The sequence below is a fragment of the Dermacentor silvarum genome, chromosome 8 (assembly GCF_013339745.2).
Source record: "Dermacentor silvarum isolate Dsil-2018 chromosome 8, BIME_Dsil_1.4, whole genome shotgun sequence".
In the NCBI taxonomy this organism is placed as follows: domain Eukaryota; kingdom Metazoa; phylum Arthropoda; class Arachnida; order Ixodida; family Ixodidae; genus Dermacentor; species Dermacentor silvarum.
The window spans coordinates 8,465,107-8,491,926 of record NC_051161.1 but is presented as its reverse complement, the minus strand read 5'-3'; the positions used below and the strand labels follow the sequence as shown (position 1 = coordinate 8,491,926).

General features: G+C 43.5%; 1 protein-coding gene across 1 annotated transcript in view; it reads right to left on the bottom strand.

The window, feature by feature from the left end:
• The window catches only part of LOC119460589 (U3 small nucleolar RNA-associated protein 6 homolog), an 85,587-nt gene extending 61,344 nt beyond the window's left edge, over nucleotides 1–24,243 (bottom strand). Inside the window, exons 1-11 of the mRNA XM_049673200.1 lie at nucleotides 24,032–24,243; nucleotides 23,818–23,898; nucleotides 20,346–20,387; nucleotides 20,189–20,260; nucleotides 20,040–20,108; nucleotides 16,337–16,400; nucleotides 4,985–5,103; nucleotides 4,859–4,891; nucleotides 4,739–4,780; nucleotides 2,640–2,721; nucleotides 669–750 (exon numbers count right to left, since the gene is read on the bottom strand). Of these exons, the coding sequence (XP_049529157.1) occupies nucleotides 669–750; nucleotides 2,640–2,721; nucleotides 4,739–4,780; nucleotides 4,859–4,891; nucleotides 4,985–5,103; nucleotides 16,337–16,400; nucleotides 20,040–20,108; nucleotides 20,189–20,260; nucleotides 20,346–20,387; nucleotides 23,818–23,898; nucleotides 24,032–24,127 (782 nt within the window). The 5' untranslated portion in view covers nucleotides 24,128–24,243. The remainder of the gene's footprint in view (nucleotides 1–668; nucleotides 751–2,639; nucleotides 2,722–4,738; nucleotides 4,781–4,858; nucleotides 4,892–4,984; nucleotides 5,104–16,336; nucleotides 16,401–20,039; nucleotides 20,109–20,188; nucleotides 20,261–20,345; nucleotides 20,388–23,817; nucleotides 23,899–24,031) is intronic.
• Nucleotides 24,244–26,820: the final 2,577 nt, after the last annotated feature.

Below are 26,820 nucleotides of genomic sequence, written 5' to 3'. Positions count from 1 at the left end.
CTTCCTACACTCAACCGCTAATTGCCAGGCAACTACTTCGGGATCCGATGAGTTAAGCTTCTCCGCTCTTCTGCGCTGCTGAGCAGCAATTTCGCTCTCCTTCTCCATGGCTATACCACACTGGCAAACGCCCCGCTATATGTATACCCCCGCTTATACCTCTGCGCATGTGCACAAAATGAGAGGCACTATCAAGCGGCTCCGGCGCAGCGTCAGACTTGGCTACTGCGCAACGGAGGCGCACAGCTGGACACGCGCCGGCGCCAGTGCGTCTGCCGTGGCTATTGACGTCACTCCTCTGGAATGCGCAGACCGGCGAGGCACGCGCGGTGGCGGCTCCGGCGCGCCAGCTGTTCGTTGTGTGACGTCACTACTCCTCGCGCATGCGCAGCACGGCTCTCCAGGAGCCACACGAAACTGCTCAACCTCGACCAGTGTAGCTCACGCTACAAAATTTTCAAGGCGATTTTACTGCTGTTTGTTATACACAATAATTCGTCACATGTGGGTTCGATATATCCGGGTTCGACTGTATCCAATATTTATTACACACTGATATCAGTGAGAAACATCTCTGATTTAATTAAACATATTTATGTTTGTTACATGGAGATTTATAATTCTGAATCTTAATTGAAACAATAAGCCAAGCTCATGTTTGGACTCACTCTTCCAGTATCCGCTCTGCCAAGTGGTCAGCAAAGTCAAAGGCATCACAGATGGGCAGGAAGGACAAGGCAAAATCAATGCCTACAAAGAGCAAGAAAAAAAAACCTTAACAATCATCGTTCAGCACCAACGTCAGGAGTATTAGTTCATTAACACTCAATAACTTATACTAGCTGCTGCAAATACTGTGGGACCTCAAACGTGCCATTGGGACAAAGGAACGACAACACGGTAGTGCAAACAATCAAAATTGTGCCTTTTATACACCAATCTAGCCAGCCGAATTACTACATATCAATAGAATGTGCCGATGGGTGCTGATGAATTAAGGAAGTCCGACTCACCACGACAGTATTTCAAGCGAATATGTCTGTTCACCCCCATGCTGGTCACCAAAGCCTCATCGTTCACATGTACAGCCACGCTAACGGCGATGCAATCAAACAATTGTGTCCATCCCTCCCGATGCCTCGCTTCAAAGCCTTTCTCGGGATGGTCCCGCGAAGCGTGCCGACAGATGCACAAGATGCCCGCACACCCAGCCAATTCTAAGCCAAAGAGGAAGAGGCTACTGCCTTTTGCACTGGAGTAACCCCGCCATTAGGTGGCATTAGTAGCGCAACACTCGTACTATTCTGCAACTACAACGACCGCCAGCAGCGCCTACCTACACAGGGAAGATTGATTACAGGAGATTCAAGAGCCATGCGGGGAAACCAACGTAAGGGGGCACAAGAGAGTCGAGCATACCCACAATACTTCTGCTACTTAATCAACAACATAATTCGCTTTAATTCTTTTGTTACCGTACCCATTGAACTTGGGTCACCAGTGACCTAAAGTCGCCGCGCGAAAATTTAAAAATACAGGCGCTCCTATGGACTAGCTGCACCATCTAGCGGATTTTCTAAGCACTAGTGTTTCATTTCCTGAGTAGTTTCGTTTTTTTCCCAAACAGCGGTGATTTTTAATGGCGGCTCAAAGAGTGCAGTTCGCTTCATTTGTTCAAGACAATGGCAGACGATCCAATCACCGGACCCTCGCGCGAAAGTCGTCGTTCTGCCGATTTTCTCCTGTCCACAAGTGGTATTCTATTGTTATACATTGTAATGTGAAGCTTTATTTGCTGCTTACACAATTTAAAGCTTTTTTTTATGGTAAAGGCATACCTTACGGTGTTTGGGTGCCATGTTCAGGGTTATGTTTCATATGTGACATTTTTTTTCTGAGCTGCTATTTAGCCTAATCTCCTATAATACGCACGGTTCAATAGCTCATTTATTTCTCTTTTTCTCAATAATCCATTGTATTATTGTGTTTGCAAAATTTGTAGAGAGAAAAACTATAATTGCGGCACCTGATGGAATAGGGCAGTTTTCACTAGGCAGAATAATTAAATGTGTAACTCATATGCTTTACATGCTAGATAATTCAAACTTTTCCATTTATAGACAATTGATTTGCAAACATTTTGTATATTTCAGATTATTTTTCTTTTTTCTTCTCTCCTTTTGTGTTATGAGCACCACATTGAAAATTTTCTATGCAATTTTCAATAAGTCTTTTTTTATATAAATAATATTACTTGTCACACCCTATTATTTGTTTTCAAAAGTAATGTCTTTAGAAAGTACACTTATTTAGCTTTATATGGATATATAAAATGACACTGTAACCACGATTATATTTACAAAATTACAAAAAATATTATTACAAAAAATAATTACAAGAACCTACAAAGTGTAGCACATTTTTCCACGGCAATGAAAGAGTCGAAGTATGCACCCAAGCTTAGCATGCATGACCCCGTTGCAGGGAGCACCATAACCCAAGAGCTGCAATACAACACACGCCATTTCTTGGCTGCAGCAGCCTTCTTGTGGTTTCATTACTGAAGACAGTAAAAGTAGTAACAGCCTTGCAGCTATCAAGACCATGGCAAGGTTAGCAATGTAGTGTAATGAAAGCACCTGGAATGGACTTGACAGCTGCATCGTAGATGAGTGAAGGGATCTTTGCCTTGAGCACAGCATCTTCAGCTTCTCCATCATCCTTCACAAGAAAAGTACCGAAAATTACTACATAACCAGGCCATACATTCATACCTTAGGGCAAGGGTTCTCAATATTGTTACACAGAACCAATGGAGCACATTTTTTTTTTTTTTTTTCAGAATCTGGTGTAATCACCTTTTTCTTCTGCCCTTCCCTCCCACCTGCAACACTAACCCTTCACTTGCTCACTAATGCACACATGCTGATAAGTCTACTATTTTCACTTTTACTTCTGCGTGATGAATCTTGTGTAACCATTCCATCCAAGTCAATATCATCGCTTATAGGGGTTCGTGCATCTGCACCCATCACTGCATGCAGAGTTTACACTCAGCACGCCCTTAAAGAAAATAACACAGTAAGCAAACTTTTAGTGAGCATGGGCAATAATGGAAGAACTTAAGGAGGCCATAAACCGGTTTGAATACACAGGATAACCAAGTGTGGTAAACAGTACAGTTTTAAACATCTCCACTGAGTATCACAGAGATTTATGTCAATAGGAACCTATATACAGTGGAACCTTGTTGATACGATTCTGCGTAATACAGTTTTTGGGATGACACATTTTTTTTTTCTTTTCCCAATAATACGATTTTCGGATGATACGCTTTATTTGCCGGTTCCCGTGAAGATCATATCAACGAGATTCCACTGCATCTTTTTAAAGAAAGAAGCGCACTCTCACTGATGATGACACTAGTTAATTCCTCTTGTCCACGTGACATGCAATCCTGTGATGTGTGTAAGGTGATGTGTGCATTTTGATTGTAGGCAGCTGAAAAAACTTTGAAACCAAGTGCACTGGTTTTCTTGTTTGCCTCTGCTATTTAAGTTGAGAACATAAAAGATTCAAAAACAAAGCTAATTGACTTTCCTGTGGCTAGCAGATATTACAGCGTTAACTAATTGTGCCTTCTCAAACACATGGTGCTTTGTAATATAGCTACCAAGGTTGTGCACTACCAATATAGCAGATCCTTTTATATTATTACGTAAAATTTCTAGTAAAAAGCATCTTTGCGAAATTTCACGGCCTAAACGAAATGACTGCAGCAGAGAGGCTGCAATTAAGACCTAAAATCAGTAATCTAGTTACTTGCAACACAACAACAAGATATAATTTGGTGCATTACAGCTTGCCAAGTTGGCAACCTATACGTAAGTCACCATCACTTTTTTTTGTTGGTCACAGTTTGCCCATATTTTATTTATATTTGCTACATACTTTCTAATCTGAATCAAGTTTGAGCGCATTTGAAAGCAGTATCTTTTATCAGTCTTGGTGCATTCTCCCGCAATAGAACAAACACTGTCTGTTTGTTATATGCAATGATATTGCACTATGATCAACAGCTATAAACAGCTTTGTCCACTCACTGCCATAATATGTGACATGGCAGCAAAGTGCACTTAACGCTTTCTTCTGCTTGTAAAAATTTCAATTTGTTACTCGCCTGTCTGTCATACCCAGGCCTTCGGCCTCTTTAGATGTTACATGGTTGCTTTTACTCCAACACAATCTACAAACCTAGCTCGACCTAGGATCTTAGTATAGTAGTTAGGCTAACTGTAAAAAACTTACATTCATGATAAATGGCGGAATAATTCCTCTCTGGAGAAGGGCAATGTGCCAACATTGCTACAGTAGCATCCTTTTAAGATGAACTTAGATATTATTAGTCCTTCAAGCCAAATACAGTGGAATCTCGTTGATACAATCTTTACGGGAACCTGAAAATAAAACTTATCCTAAAATCGTGTTATCCGAAATACATTGCTCCTTTAAGACATTGGCCAGGAAAAGAACAAAAAACGTATTATCCCGAAAAATGTATTATGCAGAATCATATCAACTAGATTCCACAGAATCGTATCAACTAGATTCCACTGTAGATTGATTTTTGTTTAGTTCCCACTGATTCTGTGAACGACTCTTAAGCTAGAACTTCTGATAAAATTACCAGATTTCTAAGGCTTTTTTATGTGTGTAGATGACTCCACACCAGACCTACCTTTTTATCCTCAATGCCAAGAACTTCCTTCCTTTTTCTCATCTAGAAGAACAAAAGAAAAATTTTTTTTATTCAATTGGATAATACAAAGGTAGTATTTGCTGATATTGTAAGACCCACCTTGTCAACGAAAATCAGTTCCATGCGGAAGTACTGTAACCATTTAACAGAAAGTTAAGCCATGGAAAACCTCACCACAATACAAGTCAGTCAAACATGCAGCCGACACTAGAGAAAGGGCCTTACCTCATGCCAGAGCAGGAATGACTTGCTGTTGAACAACAACCCCCGCTGAAGCAGCTTACGAGCCATTTCTGGAGAGGAGTTGCACTCCAGCTGCCACTTTGCAGCGGCCACCCAGATCTCTGACAGAACAACAGCAGCCAGCTTCAACAACCTCGTTTTTAAAAAGCAGTCTACAAAGTATATCATCAATGAGGGCTACATTGAACCACATTAGAGTTTTAGTATTGCGGAAAATGTTTGCGCTAGCGTTAGCGTGCTACGCACGCTAAAATTTATCTTAGCAGAATGTTGTTCGATAGAGTTTTAGTATAGCGTAAGACAACGATATGCCGCTAAGCGCAAAACTTCGCTGCGCCATCTAGCTGCGAGTAGTCAAAGCAGCAAACTGAGCAGCTCGACAACCAAACTAGCCGTGTGGCTCCACGCCAAGCCTTGAAAAGAGCCTGCATAGTCAAGCGCTCGGGCACGGAAATTGATCGGTAAAAAACTTTGAGACATATCGGATGCTGTTAGTAAGTTCAAAACAACTGAAGCACGTAAACAATTATTAATAAAATAAATTGGGCAACAATAATTTTAAGATTTCTTTCCTCAATCTGACGAGTGTTTACAGGCAGAGTTCCGCTTTCGCTGTGCATGTGGAGTGTGCTTAACCTAGAATCGACAGCGACAACAATGCTGCCTTATCCACCGTAGGCCGTTATCGAAGCCAGAATACCCGGAGCGAAAACCAGCATCATCATTCATTTGTAAATCAGTGAGTCCTACAAGCCAGCAGGACGAGACGATTTCTGCAAAGCGGCAGCCGTCAATTCCGAGGGTGCTGCCACGTTTGCAACGCTAAAAACTTAGCGAGCGTTTAGTGTCTCTGCTATATTCGAAAAATAGAGGACGTAGGCCATGCGCAAAACTGAAATAGCGTTCTGAGCATGCGCAGTCTGACCCCGCTGTTTTTTTTGCATTTAGCGTGGTGCCATTTCCGCAATATTAAAACGGTCTATTAACCCTTTTTGTATGATACAGTGGAATCTCGATAATGTGAATCTCTCGGGACGGCGGAAAAATTCCCATCACCAAAAAGCATAAAAAATCCAGCAAAAGGGAAATTGGCAACGAAATGGTCGACTTGCTGAAAATTTCCTCTCGTTTTTTTTTGCAATCTTAAGACCCTTCTTTAACCCATGATGAAATACTTGCAGGAAACATGCAGCAGAATTTGAGAAAATTACACTTTCTTAGTGTGTTGTCTTCGAAATCGGAACCTGTGAAGCGCACCGCTGATCACGCGAGCGTAGCTTTCCGTTTACATAGCACTGTCATCTTGGTGTCGCCGTAAACACGAAAAATCGGAGATTCTGATAGCTGCAACGCTGCATTTCTCCATGCAGAAATAAAAGTAACAAAAGCGAGTGCGATAAGGGGAAAACTAGCGTCGCGATTGGTTACTGCAGTCACGCGGCGTGCAGGGAGTGCTTCTTTGGCTGACACAAATTTGGATCACTGGCGCACTCGTTTTGCACACATTTTGGCAGATTCCCACATCGTGTGTTCCCAAGCCGAAATTTAAAGATTTGTCTGGCTATCACAAGTTTCTTTCGTTACTGTGTCCTAGCTGCTCCGTTATGGTGATAAGGACATGATTTGCGCAAGATAAGGAAATCTGTTTGCTGCTTTTCTTTGTGGTAGCGAAACTGCTTCATATTGTGCGCCAAAGAAGAGATGAGGCTACTCATGAACACAAATGCCACCAATCTTGCAGACGTGGCAAGATTGGGTAGTGTGCGATCTCTGGCTCCTGATCAAGTAACAAGGTGTCTGAAAACAGCTGAAAAGTTGCATGACAATGCCCAAAGCAAAGCCTTTTTCTTTAGGGGGGGGAGTTGAAGGGACACTAAAGGCAAATATTAAGTCAACGCGAACTGTTAAAATACCATTCCAGAAATCTTAGAGCTCTTCTTTCATGCCAAGAAAAGACTTAGTTTAAGCAACAATTGTGTATGAAGGGTCCGCATACGTTTAGCGCAATTCAATTAGCTGCCCCCGACCGGAAAGTGATGTAGCATACCCCATCGCCGCTCTTTACTGCCGTCGATGAGTAAAATGGCACCCGATAGACGGCGCTCCAATGTCTTGCACGAAACGCAAAACCGCCGCCATCGAGAAACCAAGCCAAGACAAAGCATTCAATTCACCGCTGCTGCTACAGCTACACCTGCTATATTCTTATGGTGCGGGCAGAGGCTTTTATTTTTATTCATTTATGCCTCACAATAACAAATGTTAGTCAAGTTGTGTGGACCGCTCAGGCATCCTGCACCATCACATGTACATGGAATTCTCAACTTCTTGCAGTTTGTGGGAGTTTCACGAGCCAGCAAGACCCGCACAGCACTAAGCGTTAATGAAACTAGTGCAACAATAAAATGCAGGTGGCGCAGAGTCAAGCGAAAGTGGAACCTTTCGACCGCCTGTGCCCCTGTCAATGACATAGAGGAAGGAAAAAAACTGAGGAGAGGCCCTATCCAGTCCGCACGCTAGGAGAAAAGTGTGGAGGAAGTCGCATGGTATTTTTCACTTTAGCGGCCATGTTGTCGAGGCACAATGGCGGTTTTGTTGCGGTGGTGTGTGCTCATGCATGTGCTGCTCCGTAGGTCTCGTACCGTGGCAAAGGCATCGTGTGTGCAGGTTTGTGTTAGTCTCCGTGTTTTGTTCCACTGGGTCAGTATCTAGACTGTGTTCTCGTGGCTGTTGTTGAGGCCAGGTGGGACTGGAAGATGCAAAAAGCGTTAAACGAGCGCATGCAATGTCATACACCACGTACCAAGCCATGGACAAAGAACGATATGGGAGTATATTTGCCATCTTCGCTGGATTCATGCTAACATGTCATCACAGACTGAAATTGCTGTGCTTCAGAATATGTATGATAAACGCCTTAAAGGCCAGTGACAGCTGTGCAATGTTCCTGCTTTTGACAGTGGACGATGCATTTGTGGCATGCAAAACAGTCACGTGGAAGGATAGGAAAGAAGTGGCTGCTGTGAGTACGTCATTAAGGAACAAACCCTCCTACCCGCAGATATCTATGTGCCACTTATAAAGATATCAAAAAGAACAAAAAATATGATCTTCATAACCGATGATTGCTATATCTGGACTGCCGTTGGAAAAAAAAAAAAAAAAGCTGCCGAACATACCTTTGTAGGCCAGAAACAAAATTTGCCACTGGTGATAAAAAATCATGTTGTAGAAAGTAGGCTGTGAAAAATAAAACATTTATACCTCTAAATAGCGTTTGAATCGTTAGGCGCGCTGAAATAGTCAGAAACCTGCACTTGCTCTCGCGGAAGTTTCTGGTTCACAATCGCGGTGTGCATCGCGTCCAGCTGATGCATGAAAGCTGGCGGCTATAATTTAGCGTGCATTAAATCAATGAGCGACTTGATCAACGACACTGCACTTTGGTTGAACATCGGGGTCAGTGTTAAACATGGGCCATTGTCAATCTCATCGTCACTGCCGCTGCTGTCGTCGCCTCCTTCGCACAACGCCGCTGTCTGTCTCGACGATTGCCCCGTCAGAGATCTCTTCGCAGAACGAGGCAGCACTATCTGCACTCAGAAACTCCTCCATCGAAGTACCACCTATTTCACCGTCAGTAGCGATGTGCTCCCAGGGAAATGACAGCGGCTTCCACCGTGTTCATGGGGGTTTCGTCCTGGCACACAAACCCCGCCTTTTGCGTTGAACGACATGGCCAATGCTTCTAGCCTTCATGATCGTGGCACTCCAGGTTTTCATAATCTTCGATATCATCGACTGTGCAAGCTCGTACTTCTTCGAGTCTTGCAAAATTTGCAGCTTCGTCTCAAGCGACACAGCTTTGCGCTTTGTCGGCTCACCTCCCGCTGCTTCCGCGGGGCATTTCTGCGGTCGCTGAGAGAGAGAAAGAGGGAGATTGTGAAGGGAGTATGGCGCCGCTTGCTTATCGCTTTTTCTTCTTTTTCTTTCTTTCTCTCCTTCTTTTCTGTCGCACTCGCACGACCGCCAGCAATGCGGTGATGATGATGATGATGAATTGTGGCAGGTCCCTTTGTAACGGGCGGGCGCTGCTACACGATAACTCTTAAGTAGGAATTGGCGAATAGTGAATTTGAGGCTCGAAGCAAATAGTGATTCGGTCGAATAATTTCGAATTGAATAGTTCGAATAGTATATGCACATATTACAGTAAAACGTAGGACCGAAAATCCCGTGAATTACATTTCACGGGACCGAAAAAAAACGTCCGAATTAACCGAATGCCTAATTATCAGGGTATCCAGAAAACAATAAGCAAATGCTTACTACGTCAGCACGATTTTATTAGTGTAATGGATAAGCAAATCCATTTGCTTTTTTGCACAAAAGCAGTGCGGAAGCTGGAATTCTCATTATCTCGTGACTGATTGGCTCTCGCAGCGGCGATCGAGGCCTCACGACTTCCTTCGCAGCACGGCCGCGGCGCGCGCCATCATTTGCGACACGCTTTGCACTACCGCGTGCACATCCCAATTATTTTTTCGCCAGTAAGCTGCCCACCAACAGATCGCACGCCCATCGCGATGTAGCCGGTGGTCTTCATCCTCGACAGCTTTGCACCAAGTCAAACCGAAACAACTGTTTGTCACAACCGCGACCACTATCGACGCGATTATGAACGGCGACTCTGCGGTGCTTAAGGCAAGCAGCCGACGCACCGCTGCAACAACCGCAGACGAAATCGTGGTCGCTATCTATGCGATCGTGGATGGCCACTACGCAGCTTTTTAGGCACATGGCCGACGTGCGAAGAGTCAAAATGAAAATACTTATTGCCACAACCGCTGCGGAAGAAACCACGGCAGCTATCGACGCGATCATGGGTGGCGACTATGAAATCCCACGGCCAATGCGTTGTTATGCATGGTGGTAAACGCAATAAAGGCACAAATAGGCACGAAGCATTCCATCATTGCTGTCATTCACGAACGATTTCTGCTGATAACTACGGCGATGCAGACTCCGCCACTTCATTTCGGTTGTATGCTAGCGCCGTTTCTGCTCTCTTGCGTCGCACATTTACGGCTCTTTAATGCAAAAACATATAGCCTTCGAGATTTATGATTGATATATGGCAGCCATGGCATGAAGTATAGCCTCCGAGATGTGTACCGGCTGGCTGTGGCTTCTGGCTGCCTATTCGGGAGCGCCGAATAATTCGAAAATATTGAATACCTGAATTCGAATCGAAGCAAATAACGAATATAGAATTATTAGATTGAATATTCGACAATACCAAATATTCGCCCATCCCTACAGTCTTAAGTCAACTCATCGTTATAACCGATATATCATTATATGTGGTATCGTTCTAAGTGGACTGCACTGTACCAGTGCGCCGGGGCCTCCTCGCTGGCTCCATCGGGGATTGCACAGCGGCTTGATTGTTCATATTCGCCGTGGCATGAAAGGCAGTTAGCAACATTCGAAACTTAGCACATTCTAAGCTAATGGAATTGAGCTGGGACTTTCAAAAAATTTGTATCTCTTAATTCATATCAGGTGTGATCGTATCATTGTGATTCTACTGTAATATATTCTGGAACCTGCACAATACAATGATGTTCTGAATTTCATTCTTGCATGGCCCCACTGAGAAAATACTTTGCATTATAAAAATCATTAAGAAATAATGTTAACATGAAACTGTATGACAACTGCATGAGACTATGGGGATGAGTGACATGGTCCGGCTGTACAATAAGAAGCAAGAGCAGCAGGGTGATTCCATGTAAGATCGAACAAAAGATGGCCGGTCGACCTTTTAAATTTAGTTCAAAATTTTATATATTGTTGCCTGATGAGTGGAAATAAGAGATCCGCAATTGGTTTTGCTGCCAAAAATTTTTTCGAAGCACCGCGAATCAATAATGACGAAGAGGTGGAGTGCCGCGCTCACCTGCTCTGCTGTTTTGGCCAACTTTGGTTATGAATTACACAAAATGTATTAAAGTTACGTAGCTAAAATTTCTCTAAATAAATATATGCACGTTTTTGCTTGTGTTCAGTTATTTTTGGTTTTTGTGGGTAGTGTAGATGTTTCTATAAAAAAATCTCAAAATCGGCCCAGGAAACGTTTGTTTCTCTACTTTGCAGGTCTTTATCTCAAAAAAGGTTTGTGGTAGAGTGGCAACAATTCCGCATTACGTTCTAAGCATACTTATTTACCAAAGTGCTAAAGCTTATATTTATATAACTTTTCAATAAAGAGATACGATCGGGCTAACTTCAAGAAAACACCGAACAATGGAAATTTCTGATGACAATTTAAAAAAAAACACCATTTTTGATATATCTTAAACTTTGCCCCCTTATTCTCCTCCACATCAGCTTTCATGATCATTAAAAACATATTGCATAATTTTGTTCTATTCGTAGTTACAGCCCGTCGAATGAGACCTTTACGCAAGGATAAGCAATTGTTGTAGATCCGACTTCTTGCCCGCTAAATGTATAAAATGCAGGCAGGATTGGATTTCTGTTTTTTGAAAGGCCAGTAGTACCGAAAAAGGTGGAAAGTATGAACGTGGCACTCCAGTGGCAAAGCAAGATGTAGAATGCCAAGGGAAACAAAAGCAAAACTATCGGTAACTGGATGCGCGCGCATATCTCAGATTACGGCAGCAGACTGCCTGAACAGCAGACGGCCTGACATGAGATAGCCTGAATCGATCCGCTGTTCACACTTCATTTGACACCGATAGTGCTTGCGCTTTGCTCTTACTCTACTGTTCCTGTGCGTCTCATGGCGGCAAAGTATAGCTCTGAGCGAGTGTATTGTGCTGACTACCTTTCTAAGCACAAGAAGCTCATTGCTAAGAAGTGAAATTTTCGCAGAGTTACCGACGTAGACGTCGATGCTTTGGAGCAACTTTTAACATCCGAAAGGTCAGTAACTGTCAAAGAGGACTACTTGTGCTACCCGTGCTTTCGCTACTTCTGCAATGAAATATCCTCACGGAACACACAGTTGAGCGATGACATTTTTATGCCCCCTGAAGCAGAAATCAACGTCGTCAACCAGATCATTGCGACTACCTGCGTGTCCCCTTTGAAACGTCCAGGTGCAGTGAGAAGTCGGGACAGGCCTACTTACATCAAAAGAAAACAAAGTGAGGTGCAGAAGGCGGTAGCGGAAAATGTTCGCAACAAGATACGCCGGGCGTACAACAAATGTGATGCATCGGGAAATTCAGCCAAAGGAAAGTGCTCCTTCTGCAAGCAGTGGACCGAAAGCTTTCGGCAAGTCTATGCAGCATCGACGACACCCCAGGAACGTTATCAACTTCTCCCTCTCCTGCCATCAACACCAGCTAAACATGAGATTAAGAACCTTATTCCTGAGGCATCGATGTATCAAATCAACAAGTCCAGGAAATTGAAAGAAAATCACTGTGTGGTACCGACCGGATCCTTTCACCAGGCACAAGGTGAGCCCTGAGTGCGTATCTGCGGCACGTGAGTACTACACGAAGGACTAGTTGGAATGCTCGAGACCAAGCCCTAATAGAAAGGATGTCTTGTCGGTTACGATGGATGGAGAAAAAGTATTAGTAACAAAGCATTTCATGACCAGATCTACTAGAGAGGCATTCCACATATACAAAGACGACCATCCTGATTCTGGCATTGGCCTATCAAAATTCTACACCTTGCGACCGCGCTGGGTAAAATGTTATGCCCAGCATGATGTGTGCGTTTCTGTCATTTGCGCCAACTATAAACTTTGCCTTGCCGCTCTTGGGAACATTACTGGCCACAGAATCAATTCTGATGACCTTCACTCAGCATTCATTTGCATTCCGTCATCAGCACAGTGCCTTTTAGGCAAATGCAATCAGTGTCTAAAAGGCAGGTCCCTGACAGTGGAGGAACTTAATATCCCAGAAGAAGAAGAAATACTGCTAGCGACGTGGGAGGCAGGCGACCTTGTGAAAAAGGTTTTGGATGCCGATACTTTTTTGAATCATCCTCGGGTGTTAGTGGCAAAGTGGATCGTGCACAACCACATCAGGAAGACACAAGGCAAAGCTATCTACAAGGAAAAGCAATGTACACAGCCTGGGAGCATTGTATTCCACTTTGATTTTGCCGAAAACTGGACTGTCGTGCTTCCTGACGAAGTTCAGGCATACCACTGGCAAAAGCAGTAAGTATCCTTGTTTACATGCGTGGTTACAACGAAAAAATCTATGGAGGGTTTCGCTATTGTTAGTAACGAGTTGAGCCACGACTCCGCTCACGCCTGCTTGGCTCTAAAGAAAGTGAAAGAATGGGTGGACGATAACCTGCCGGTGTACTCCAAGGTTACATATGTAAGTGATGGAGCCGCCAGTCATTTCAAAAATAGATACCGGCTTTTCGAGTTCGGAAAGAGCGATTGTCCCAATACCCAATGGATATTCTCAGCAACTGGACACGGGAAAAATGGATGCGACGGAGTTAGAGGACTCGTAAAGCATCAGAGAACAAGCCCTGTAAGTGCAATTCGGGCAGCCAGAGACTTTGTAACAATTTTATTAGAAAGACTGAAAGGTGTGCATCTAATACACCTTGAAGAAAAAGAAGTTGCCTTCCGCGACTTAAAAAAGGATGAGTGGAAGAAAGTGCCCGCCTTCCATGGCATTCAGTCTTGGCATGCCTGGCAGCTATCCAGGTCAACGGAAGCATCTCCTGAATTGCACATGGCACGCATAGCCGGGTCTGCATGGAAGAAACTGTGTACAGGAATGAAGGCAATCAGCGTTCTCGAATCATTCGAATAAACGATTGCAGCCCAGAAACAAATTCTGTTTTAATGAAGCGGTTCTCCATTACCTTCACAATTTTTCCATTACGCTATAGATTATTTGGAATACCGTTGCTTGCTCATTGAATTTTATCCTATTTTTGGGTTATCATAGCTGGATATCGAATTCTGACTTCGTTTTCGTAGAGGTTATTTGCGCGAAACGTCTGTGTGCTCTCCGATGCCGCAGCGCATACAGGAACCCCACGCATACAAAACTGATTATGATTCATTCACTACGGTTTGTCCCACAGCTAACTAGCAGCTTTGAGGCATAAATGACTGGATACAATGTCATGCCAAAACTCAAGAGTCGTATGCGATCACAAATGCCAGAATCTTCAGACCTGCATGGTGAGCTGAGCCTTGCGTAAGGGTCTCATTCGACAGGCTGTAACTAAGAATGGAACAAAATTATGCAATATTTTTTTAATGATTGTGAAAGCTGATGGGGAGGAGAATAAGTGGGCAAAGGATAAGCAATATCAAAAATTGTGTTTTTTTTTTAATTGCCATCAGAAATTTCCATTGTTCAGTGTTTTCTTGAATTTAGCCCAATAGTATCTCTTTATTGAAAATTTATATAAATATAAGCTTTAGCAGTTTGGTAAATAAGTATGCTTAGAACGTAATGCGGAATTGTTGCCGCTTTACCACAAGCCTTTTTTGAGATAAAAACCTGCAAAGTAGACAAACGTTTCCTGGGCCGATTTTGAGATTTTTTATAGAAACATCTACACTACCCACAAAAACCAAAAATAACTGAACACAAGCAAAAACGTGCATATATTTATTTAGAGAAATTTCAGCTACCTAACTTTAATATATTTTGTGTAATTCATAACCAATGTTGGTCAAAACAGCAGAGCAGGTGAGCGCGGCACTCCACCTCTTATCATTATTGATTCGCAGTGCTTCAAAAAAATTTTTGCCAGCAAAACCCCCCAAAAAAATTAAATTATGGGGTTTTACGTGCCAAAACCTGATTATGAGGCACGCCGTAGTGAGGGACTCCAGAAACTTGGACCACCTGGGGTTCTTTAACGTGCACCTAAATTTAAGTACACGGGTGTTTTCGCATTTCGCCCCCATCAAAATGCGGCCGCCGTGGCCGGGATTTGATCCCGTAACCTCGTGCTCAGCAGCCCAACACCATAGCCACTGAGCAACCACGGCGGGTCAGCAAAACCCCATTGCAGATATTTTCTTTCCACTCATCAGGGAACAATATATAAAATTTTGAAATAAATTTAATAGGCCGACCGGCCACCCTTTGTTCGATCTTACATGGAATCACCCAGCAATACAATGAATATTGATAATCGATGGCAAGAAATAATGTGGTCAGTTTAAAAAGTGGGAGGTCGCGACACAGGAAGGAGTAGCTCAAAGGTGGTAGTTAAGGCGAGTTGGTACATCATTGTGAATGTATGTCAGCGCAGAACAGAAAGGGACAAGGCACATACATGAGGAGGAAAACAGAAGTGCGAAAGAAACGACAACGAGGCGAATACACAAGACTGGCACACAGGAAGCATCAGTCCTATGTACTCGTCTCATCCTTGTTTTTTTCACGCTTCTGTTTTTCTCTTCAGTTATTAATCAACTCGTCCAAGAAAATGTTTTACTAAAACACAAAGCTGTCTTGTGCCTTTCTGCTTCATGCTGACATACATTAAGAAAGTGTGACGAGAAGGAATGATGTCTAGAACAGCGGCCACATGTAAAAATTTGAAACAGCCAACTGATGAAGACAAAGACATAGCGGTATATTGTTAGACATCATTAACACGACATCACAAGTACCATTTTCACTCTACTATAAGGTGCCTTTCTTTAGGAAAAAAAATCATTGAAAAATTAAATGCTTGTTAGATTTAAATGCGAACCAAAACTGCATTGGCCTTAAACATTTCTGTTATCCAATGCAATGTTGCTGCAGCTGCAAATACTGTGGTAGCTTTGTGCCCGCTCTGTAAGATTATTAGGCTGCCATGGTCTCCAAGGCGTTTTAATGTGTTTCAAAAGCCAAAGATGGCACTGAATGTGAGATGTTCTGGGTTGCTGATAGTAATAAGGAGGCCTCCGACAGCGACGAAGAGTGATGCCCAGTTCACCATAGCAGGGACGCAATAAATCTTTATTTTTACAAGTCAGAACAAATCACATTTACAACAATACATTTACAAAAAGCAGGTGAGTGAGCAACCACTCCTGGCCATGAAAATCGGATGCACGTTACAATCAACGGCACATTAAAATCAAGTAAATACACTGTTCACATTGCCTGGATGTGGACGGTGTAGCTGTGACAGCACTGATTGACACAGGAGCACACATACCAGTTATGAACTCGAACCTCCATACGCGCCTAAAGAAAATCCTCAGCTTCGTCTCGAGCAGCACTTGGCAACAATATGGTATGTGAAAAAATAATGGCTGAAGGGCACAGTGAGAACAGCGATAACATAAAGACAGCTCACCTGGCCTGTGACTATGAAGATTTAGCATGCGGGTGTAAAGTGTTCCCACAGCATGGTTCCAGCCCTGCAAAAGGTCCCGGGAATGGATTAAAAAGAAGGTAAAGTTATAAAAAAATATGCGGATTCAACGCACTGTGGGAATCAATATAAGCGAAGCTTTCTGTGCTGTTAGCATTGATTTACGATAATTCGCGGTGATGTTGACAGCGAATGTTATATTTCTTCAACGTTTAGTCCACTACGAGAGTGGTGAGTTGATGTTAAACGTTACCTTGTGTGCACCACTGCTGTTTGTCTGCGTGGAACACAGACCCCACAGGGAGACATGTTAGCTTGAGGCACTGTTGTGCGCCATTGTTCGAAACCTCTGAGAGGGTTGAGCATTGTCATTGCCTCACATGGCACATCACATCATGGCAGAATTATGGGGCTGCCATGATCGGGATCTAACCCAGTACCTCGAACAATGCCATAGCCACAAAGATATCACGACGGGCACAGAAATGTTGTTTCAATGTGCAACCGCTTCGGTAGACAGTGTCGCCTAGACCCTGCAGTGATTTAATACAGTTTTGCGTTAGCACCCACTGCGTCAGTTGACCGCTTGACAAATTTACATAGTGTTCATTTTTTCAGGAATAGCAGAACCATACCGTACAGTACCTTCAGTTTGCTCATAACCGCTGTCATGTCTATAGTAGTAACATTTCCTTGCCTTCTCACGCAATCTTTTTCCTCTCCCGCCCTACCCCCTGTATGGGAACTGCGAGCTAAGTGTGGAAAGGCTGTTATTCACTCATTTCACAAGAGCATCAGTTCAACCCATTCTCTCCCTGCAGGACTCTCTACCATACTATCTACCTCCCCTTTGCACTTTAGTAGGAGGGTAAGCGCTGCAGTTTCTGGAATGCTTTTGCAATAAATCAGATAATTACCAGCTGTCAAGAGGCTAATACAACCGGGAGCTCCGGAGGGCATTGTGCACATGCGACGCGATGGAAACCTACAAACGAGTTTCTCGCGTCGTCTTTCCTCTCTGCCACATGCCTTTCACGTAAAGATGCACGCTCCGAACCACACCCCCCCTTACGCAACGTGCAAGACAGCAGCAGCAGCAGCAGCAGAAAAATCGAAGGAAGAGACAATGAAAGCATAGTCGCCTCAAGAACTTGCGATATATGCAAGCCATCAAGATTATTACAGAACAAAACTTTTTGAAGCTGGGCCCTGCCTATCAATCTGCTACAGAAGTAGCATGACATATGACAAATATGATGCCAGTTACACCTCTGTTCACAGAAAAAAAAGGTAATATCCTACAAGTGGCAATGTTTTTTTTTTTAAAGATATCTAACACTCTCTCCAATGCCACTCACTACATGCTTAGAAGAAGCATTCAAGCTAGTATTAGACTGGGAAGGCTTAGGAGCAAGGATCAACGGTAAATATCTCAACAATCTTCGGTTTGCAGATGACACTGTCCTGTTCAGCAACGCTGGGGAGGAATTGCAACAAATGATTGAGGACCTTAACCGAAAAAGTGTACGAGTAGGGTTGAAGATTAATACGAAGAAGACAAAACATTCAATAGCTTGGCAAGGAAACAAGAATTCACGATCGCCAGTCAGCCGCTAGAGTCTGTGCAGGAGTATGTTTATCTAGGTCAATTACTCATAGGGGACCTTGATCACAAGAAGAAAATTTATAGAATAAAAATGGGTTGGAGTGCATACGGCAGGCATTACAAAATCCTGATTACAAGCTTACCACTGTCGTCGAAAAAGAAAAACAAGCTTACAATCATTGCATTCTACCAGTGCTAACATATTGGGCAGAAACTTGAAGGTTAACAAAGATGCGCGAGAAGAAGTTAAGGACCGTTGTTGTGTCTGGCGGTCCTTCGGGACAAAGGAGGCCTTATAGACATTCAGGGAAGCTATCAAGTGCTCTTCACGCTTGTCGGTTCTCGCGGCCGAGAAGTGTCACCTGGGACTGATGGATGAGCAGTTACTCTCCAGGCTGCCTCATGCATCGCTAAACGGCAACGTCGCCCTTTGGTGTGTTTCCGTGAAATTACCAGCGCCACCCGAACTACGGCGAGGCACGGTGCCGACTGTGACGCGCCAACCTGGAGCCCTTTCAAGACAACCGCCGCCCTCCCTGGATATGGGGGCTTCCGCGAACTGACCGCTACGGAGAGGCGACTCTTGACTGGAAATGGTGGCTTCCGCGAACTGACCGCGATGGAGGTGGCCATTGGCTAAAAGAACTAAAGTGTATTCCTTCATCGAGTGAAAGAGGGAAACGAAAGGGATAAAACAGCGGGACTTGAGTGTTGTGAGGACGCTCGACCATGTAGAAGGCTTGGAGACGTAAACGCTACAAGTTGCAAAGATGTTAGCACGTAGACGGCTCCAATATCATGGAGCCCTTCTTGTAAAATACCGTATGTACATTTGTACATAAAACAGTTTTTTCTAATCTCCCTGGATATCTCCTCCTCTTGGCACCTGGCACGGCACCATCCATGAAATCTTCGTGGCCGCTCGGACCTCACCTTTCGCAACACCGTGCAAAGAGTGAAGGAACGAAAAACGTTAGCAAAAACATTAAGAGACGATGTGGATTGGAGAGCAAACGGGGATAGCCAATACTGTAGTTAACGTTAACTCTTTGCGTACCGTGCCCATTGGGCATCGTTAGCCCACTATCGATGGTTTGAAGCGCCGCTTTCGAGACCTTCCGCGTCGCTCACGGACACACTGCGCTATCGGACGTGAAGGAGGAGAACTATATTTTAGTTTTCTCAGCAGTTTGTTTTTTTTCCACGAGACGATGATCTTTGAATGCGCTCCAAAGTTCCCCGATTGTCAAAGTAGAAAGCAATGCCGCCTCCGAGAGCAGCATGCGCACTTTAAAAGATCGCAGATCTTGTGATTCCGCTGCATCTGCGACTGATTTTATTCATGGATTAAGCAGCAGCGAGTCTGACGATGCTGCTTTTTCATTGTACTTTGACTTTGAGAGCGACGATGACGCATCGGCAACCGCAGCCCCGCACACCCAACCATAATGCTAGCAGTTAAAGTTTTGTAGAAGAATACCTGTTCAATGGTAAATTTTGATTTTTTCGGAGATAGTGTTTATTAGACAGCAATACATTTTGTATATCTCATAATTCTCGTAACTTTTTTTCTTAGTAGCTACAAGCATTTCCTTACAAACTTTGTTCCATTTTATCCCACAATCTTGATTTTGGCAATTTATATGACATATATCTCGTTGATAAAGATTTTATCTGTTAAAAGTACATTCATTCTGCTTTTTGCTTACGTATTGCATAAAATATTGAGTGCAGTAGTTCCTTCAGAAAAAAATTTAGCGTAACCTATACACCTATTTTCCCCATGGTAGGGAAAGCGTTAAGAAAAAAGGATGGAGCTGGACAGGCCACTTAATGCACAAGGGCAAATAACATGTGGACCATTAAAGTTACAGAATAGGTACCAAGAGTTTAGGACGGCAGAAAATTAGGTGGGATGATGAAATCATAAAATTTGTAGGTGCAAGTTGGAATCGGCTAGTGCACGACAGGGGTAATTGGAGAGAACTGGGAGAGGCCTTCGAAGGCCCTGCAATGGACATAAATATACTGATGATGATGAACACCAGCAACCTTCAATATAGCACAAAAACCACTCACCATGCGCACACAAAAATCAATGTGTGACAGCCACAGCTTCGAGTCCCCACTGAACATGAGTACAGCTTTCTGCATTGAAAGATCAATACAGATTTAATGTTACCAAACATGCTTGCTAATTTTACGCAACAGAAAGGAATATAGCTTGCCTTAAAAAGCTTGTTGATCCTCTTTGCAATCATGAGATCAATCTCGGGCCTTTTGTCTGTTATTCGGAGCCTCTGGAGAAAACAATACAGCAACAGTGAACAGCTAGAGTGCAATGTGCACAGTTTGCAGCAAATGTGTATTAGTAGAAGCCCTTACTGCTCTTCTCTTTTGAAGCAGCTCATACAGGTTCAGTTCATACTGAAAGAAAGAAAACGCAATATATGTATTTCTCTTACAAGGCATGCACACAGTAAGCATTATGTACCACACCACTATAATGCTATTTCTCAATTCACTGGGCCCAATGCTTCCATCAATCTAGTTTCAATGAGTCAAAAGGACAATGAACCAAGCTAATAAACACAATACCTTGTTTATGCAAGTCAGAAGTGTATTATTCTTCCATGGCTATAGACGTTTATACATGCACTTGACTGTTTGGTGGGGTTTAAGCCCAAACTCCATTTGAGCTATTTTGCGCGCGACAGCAATATGCGACGATATTACAGTACGGGCTTCCTCTACGCCATTGCTCTTCCTCCTTGTGCTGCAGTGGAGCATGTCTTCTCTATAGTCAAGCGCAGCTCGGTGCGTTTCGCCACAACAGTGTGGCCCGTGGTTTTGTGTGCTTATTGCCGCTGAAACTTGAGACAAAATTTAAAAGAAGAAAACACTGTTACTGGATCTGTAGGTTATATGCACAGTTGAAAATCTGCCAAAACATTTTCGTTTCGGAGTCCCAGGAAGCGCTAATGAGACAAGATTCCATGTGGTTCAGTTTTATGTAGCAAATTACATGTAATCAATTATTTTTGGTAATTTTGTAATTGACCGATTACTTTTTTACTTGGTAATGCTCACTGTAATTGAATTACTTTTTTCAGCAACTAATTAAATGTAACCAGTTACTTTATTGACGAGCCAAGCTGTAACAGTAATGGGCTGTGCAGCTTTTAGCACTTGAATTTGTCAAGAACTACAGTAGAATGGCCACTGTCGTGCCACGCAGCAGCCTCGCGTATGTGTATGTTCAGACAGGCAAACCAGGGTACCCAGTATTCGTTTTCTCATCTTAACACTACATCAGATGTTGGCCGATGATTCAATGCCCGCAGTGGCCATCACTCGATAGCGATGGCCACTGCGGGCATTGATGCCAGGAAACCATCCATAGACAATTTTTTTCAGCTTTTCATCGGCCCTAGTGGGAGCGCCTTCTCCAAGCCCCAGCAACTATGAAGCAGTGCGTTTGATAAAAGATCCTGACCTGATTGTCACGGGACCGAGTAACCCCAATCTTGTGCACAACATGTTTAAACACCCATGAGCAAAAGCACACGAACCAGGGATTGCACGATAAAGCTGATTTTCTTCTCTGTCTGTGAATGTAACTCGAAAGTGAAGACTGCAGTCCAAACTTGGCATTGCAAACATTCTAGTGCACTCATCAATTTCAATTCATGCATGTTAATAACAAAGAAATTCAGGCGACCCTGTGGTCCCCCCCCCCCCCCCCCCGTATACTTTCGCTCACGGGTGTACATTTCAACACAACCCTACCCTTCACGCACACATCTAGCGAGTTTTCAGTGTCGCTGTTGGAGTCTTCACAAGACAAAGAGATAATAAACATTTTTTAAACCACTTGTTAATGAAGATAAACAGCATGTTCAGGTGAGGCATTGAAGGAACCAGGCCAGCTTGTTCTATTTACTGTTATTTGTGCAATGTCGATAAAACCGGGAGGAAAGCTATGTAAAAGTAATTGATTACATTTTACCAATTGTTAAATTACTGTCGTGGATGTTTTTCTTTCTGGGGTTTTACGTGCCAAAACCAGTTATGATTATGAGGCATGCCGTAGTGGAGGGCTCCGGATTAATTTTGACCACCTGGGGTTCTTTAACGTGCACTAGTCTAGGAAGAGTAAGGGATAACTAATCAATTACATTGTTGAATGAAGTAATTTTAATTGTAATAGGTTACTTTTTCCCTGTATCGTGTACATGTCTGGTGTGGTTGTAAGAGGCGCGGTGCTTTGGCTGCGATGTACGAAATCACGCCGTTTGAGCAATGGACGCAAATTAAGTTGTGGCGATACGGTCAGCAGTAGTTGGCGCACTCACAGGCAAATTGCAGTGGAAAGTGCGGGCTCACTGTTAACATAGAAAAAAGCACCGAAGCACACAACCAAGCATATTGTGCTGCCCAGCGCCACCTCCTAGGTTGGTGCAGCTCAGTGTGTTGAGTGCCCATCACCGTTGCATGTCGAGACGAAATATGAACAAACACAATCACAGTTTTTTTTTTTTTTTTTTTTGATTGCACACAAGGTTGAAAAGCCAACAAAATGCTTTCAATTCCGTGCCCCAGGAAGCCATAAATGTACTCCGTGTGGCTAGCTGTGCAAGGTGCAGTGTTCTGGCGGCGATGTATACGGCCGCTCGATCCCAGAAATCGTGCCGTTGAGCAATGGTCACAAGGACGTCGTGGCACAACTGTTGGCAGTAGTTCCAAACTCAAAAGCAAATCGCAGTTGAAAAGTGTGAGTCTACCGTAATAGAAGAGTCGCCTGCAGCTGTTACTCGTCGGTGGGTTTGCTGGCAAGCCACAGACTTGAGTGACAGCAATCTTCATTACGTGCAAAATTATTCACATGAAGTTTAACTGTCCCGAGGCCACACGGGTCAAAAATCTATTTAATACAGACAGGACACCGCAGTGGAGCCCTCCAGGTTAATGGTGACTGCTAAGGGTTATCATGCACAGAGAGCTCAACACACACACTGTCACTCCCAAGGTGATTTTTTTCAATACTAGGCAGCAGCAGCACCACAGGCACTTACATGTCTGACTTTCATTTACAAAGTATCTAAAGGTACGTTGGCCGTACCCGTATCCCGGAAGCTAAAGATACCTCGGACGTACCCGACGCTGTATATGAAATACAGCAAAAAGAAGCTGGTAAAGTTTTATAAACGCGACTGTCGATCTGTTAGGTTAGGTTAGGTGTGTCGAAACACACATGGCTCGGTAGTGCTCGCTCCTTGTCGGTCTTTTATATTAGCAGACGCATGCAAAGGTTCGTTGCACGATACATATGCAAAAATCGGTAGGCCGTAGCCGCGACCCGCCCGGCGACGCATAGGGCTCGGAATATTTAGACGTATCATTAGACTCCAGGTTCCGGGTACCTTTAGACACAGTGATATCCGAAGTACCTTTAGCTTCTGGTATTCGCGTACGCCCGACGTACCTTCACAGCGTTTAATTTAAGAATGATGCTATGCGCACTACGGAGCCGGAAATGGCTTTAATTTAATAGTCGAGGTTTCTTTGAGGCACCAGACTTTTGTTTTGACTCGAGCTGCTGTGATCAGAAATACCTTCCAAAAACAATCGTTAAACGAGGGCCGCCGGGTGGGCTTGATTAAAAAGGGTAGCGATGTGGGCTGGTAGTGCATCATGACTAAAGGGAGTTAAGCGCAAAGACACGCTAGTATAAAAGATTAAATTCGAGCGATTTCGCATCACCTATCGAGCACATTCTTCCAGTTAGTATTCAAGAGCTCTATGCGGTAGCAGGTGCAATTATACTGCTGCCGTTTGCACAGTCTAATATTAATACCTGAATGTAAGTCAAGTAGTCTTCTTTGGACTTCTTTCTTCGACGCAGACGATACTCGAACCGTTTCCTGCGCCTCAGGATCTCTCTGCATGTCAAACCACCACGCCAACATTAATTATTAGAATTTCAAATAGCTATACGTGATGACGAGTAGAAATTCCAAACAAACGCCGACAGCAACCGAGATTTGCTGAACACCCAGCTTGAAGCGCACTTGCCTGACTTGATCTCTAGTGACTAGACCAGTCCTTTCCATTTGCTCCAATTCGGGGATGAAGCCCTCGATATTTCTCTGAACGAGTTCAGCCATTTCTAGACGTTAAAATTATATCGTCTATTCGAAAACACACTGCTGTCAGACGCCAGAGAATAACCACGCTTTCACGCGCACGCCGCACAGAAAAATTAGCAATAACAGAATATAATAGGCGGCTATGGATAGCTATGGCTATACCATAGGCTGTACTATGACTGTAGTACAAATCGTGATGATGCTTGTCATTCACGTTTTTTTTTTCGTTTATTTTTTTAATGATCACAAAAAGCAATATTTTAAAATAAAATTTAGTAAGTACAAGCATACTAATAAGCACGGTGCTAATAAGTCATCATCATCAGCCTATTTTTTATGTCCACTGCAGGACCAAGGCCCTGCGATCTGCTACCACCGGTTACCCATGTTGACATTATAAATTATCTCGTGTTATCTACATTATAAATTATCTCGTGTTATGTTTCATTAGATCAGATGAAAGCTTACAAGTCGCTCGACTCGCACAACTACTTTACGAGCGGATGGGTCCGGAACCTCATTGCCAAATGTTGCCGCTAAGAGTTGTCTTGCTTAGCAGGTGAGTTGAATGCACTCCTCTTTATGATAAAAAAAAAACAGCAATAACCACATGGACATACATCAGCCTAAGAAAGAAGCTTGTGTTCACGGGGGTACACCGAATTTCACAATCTTCAGAAATGAGCCATGCAGAGTGAAAGCAAAAAAAAAAAAAAAAAAAAAAAAACACTCGTTTTCCTGCTTTCCGTTAAAGGAAAGCAGCTTTAGTGTGTTTAGTTTACTGCATGCCCCCGAGGTTCTTTTCCTTAAATTAGATTACCTGAAGGAAAGCTGCTTTCAAAACGGGATCATTACCGTTGTTGCCCAACACTGCAAACAGCAATTGTGGTGCTCAGTCACCGCATATTTTTTTTCTTTGCTTTGCAGCCGAACACAAGAATGAACAACTGTTGTGGGGAATAGAAAAAACAAAAAACGATTTCGTGTGATTGCTGACAGAAAATGAAGGAGGCTGTGACCGATATTTTGTTTTGACTGTTTCTCTGCAGGTAAACTATTCTTGAGGTCCTTCCTGTTGAGGCGCGCAAGCCAAGTACGTACCTCTCCGCTTCTCGGACAGCGCCGTTGTGCGGTCGCACTGATTTGTTATTACCTTAGGCAAACAGTACATCCCCGAGTCTGGTCCCTTTTCATGCGATTTGCACTTACTTCTCGTACTGCAGCCAAATATTGCACAAATCGCCATTGCGACGTACGGCGTCGACGGGAAATGAGAAATCCGCACAGCTTGGCGCTGTGTCGTCTGCCGCAATGTGCTCGGTAATGGCGGCGCCTTGCGAGATCGTATCCCAGAGTTCCGCGGTGTGACGTAGTTGCAAGTTATGTATAAAAGGCTGCTGCCACCTGATATTTTTAATTTCCTCCATGGCTGCCACCTTCGGGGTTGTGTCGGCTTCCTCGACTTTTTTCTTGACATGTCCATACGCACGCCAGCAGGGCAAGAGCCATAAAGCACTGCAATGGTAAAGAATTCCAGTGCAAGCGTAATTGTTTTAACCTAATATCGCTGTTACTGCAAGACTGAGTTCTATGTTCGATATAAATAAACAGTGCCGTATAGTAAAAGTAATTTCAAAGGGGCACAGACTTTTGCATTTCAATGAAATGATGCTTAGACTGTATCATGCATATTTCATACTGAATGAATATGTCGGATTATGTCCACTGATCTCATGCCATTTAGCTCAGGTGGACACCGAGCTCATAAATACGTTTTACAGCTTCACTTGTGAGGAGCACTTCAAGGAGTATATTGACATTTCCAACGCCTTTTTTATTTTTTTTTTCACCCAATGCATTAAGTTCTAAATGCTCTACACCTTAAAAAATATAGTAGGAAGAACCAGAGTGCCCCAAATAGTTTACAACACTTGTTTCTACTAAGTACGTACCCCCCAAAAGGAGGATGGGTCGTGACGTCGTTACAACGGTTTGCTTTGTTCCTGTGATTGATGCAGCCGCCACGTGCGAGCTCAGCAAGAAATAAATGCACACAGCACTCTTAGTATTCTTTCTATGAGCAACACCACCATACGTAGCCTTACCCCCGTATTCACAAACAATCCTTGACTTGAAGCTCTTAATTCACTCCACTGAGTTGAGCACAACACCGCCTCTCGACTGAGGAAGTCGCTACGCTTCTCAAGAATTGCTGTGAAGTGTCATTGAAGAGCAGTGACCACTTCTGCCGAGAGGCCTAGCTGCCATCCACTTTCTTCAGTTGAGGTGGAGTGTGAGTTTAGTGGAGGAATATTTGCATATTTGAACTGCATATTTCTTTGGCATCACATACATGTTCGACTACATATGTAAGTTTTAACCCCAGAAAGCCCAAACACCCTTGTACATCAAGAAAAAAAAAGCAAAAAAAAAAAAGCCGCAGTTTCGCCCGAAAGGCATCGATTGCGATAGCACATTAGCAGACAGCTATACGAAGTAAGGATAGTTAATTTATCGGCCGCATAAACTTGCAAACATCCACTTACTAACTAAATTAATAAGCATGGTGTCAGCGCACGCAGGCAAACATGAACACATCACACTCGATAATCGCGGACACATCGCTGTCAAAATGCTGGCATCAGGAAACACGGCAGCAGCAGCTAGCGAAGTGACCTTCGTGCTGTGCATCACTTCAACGTAAACTAAGC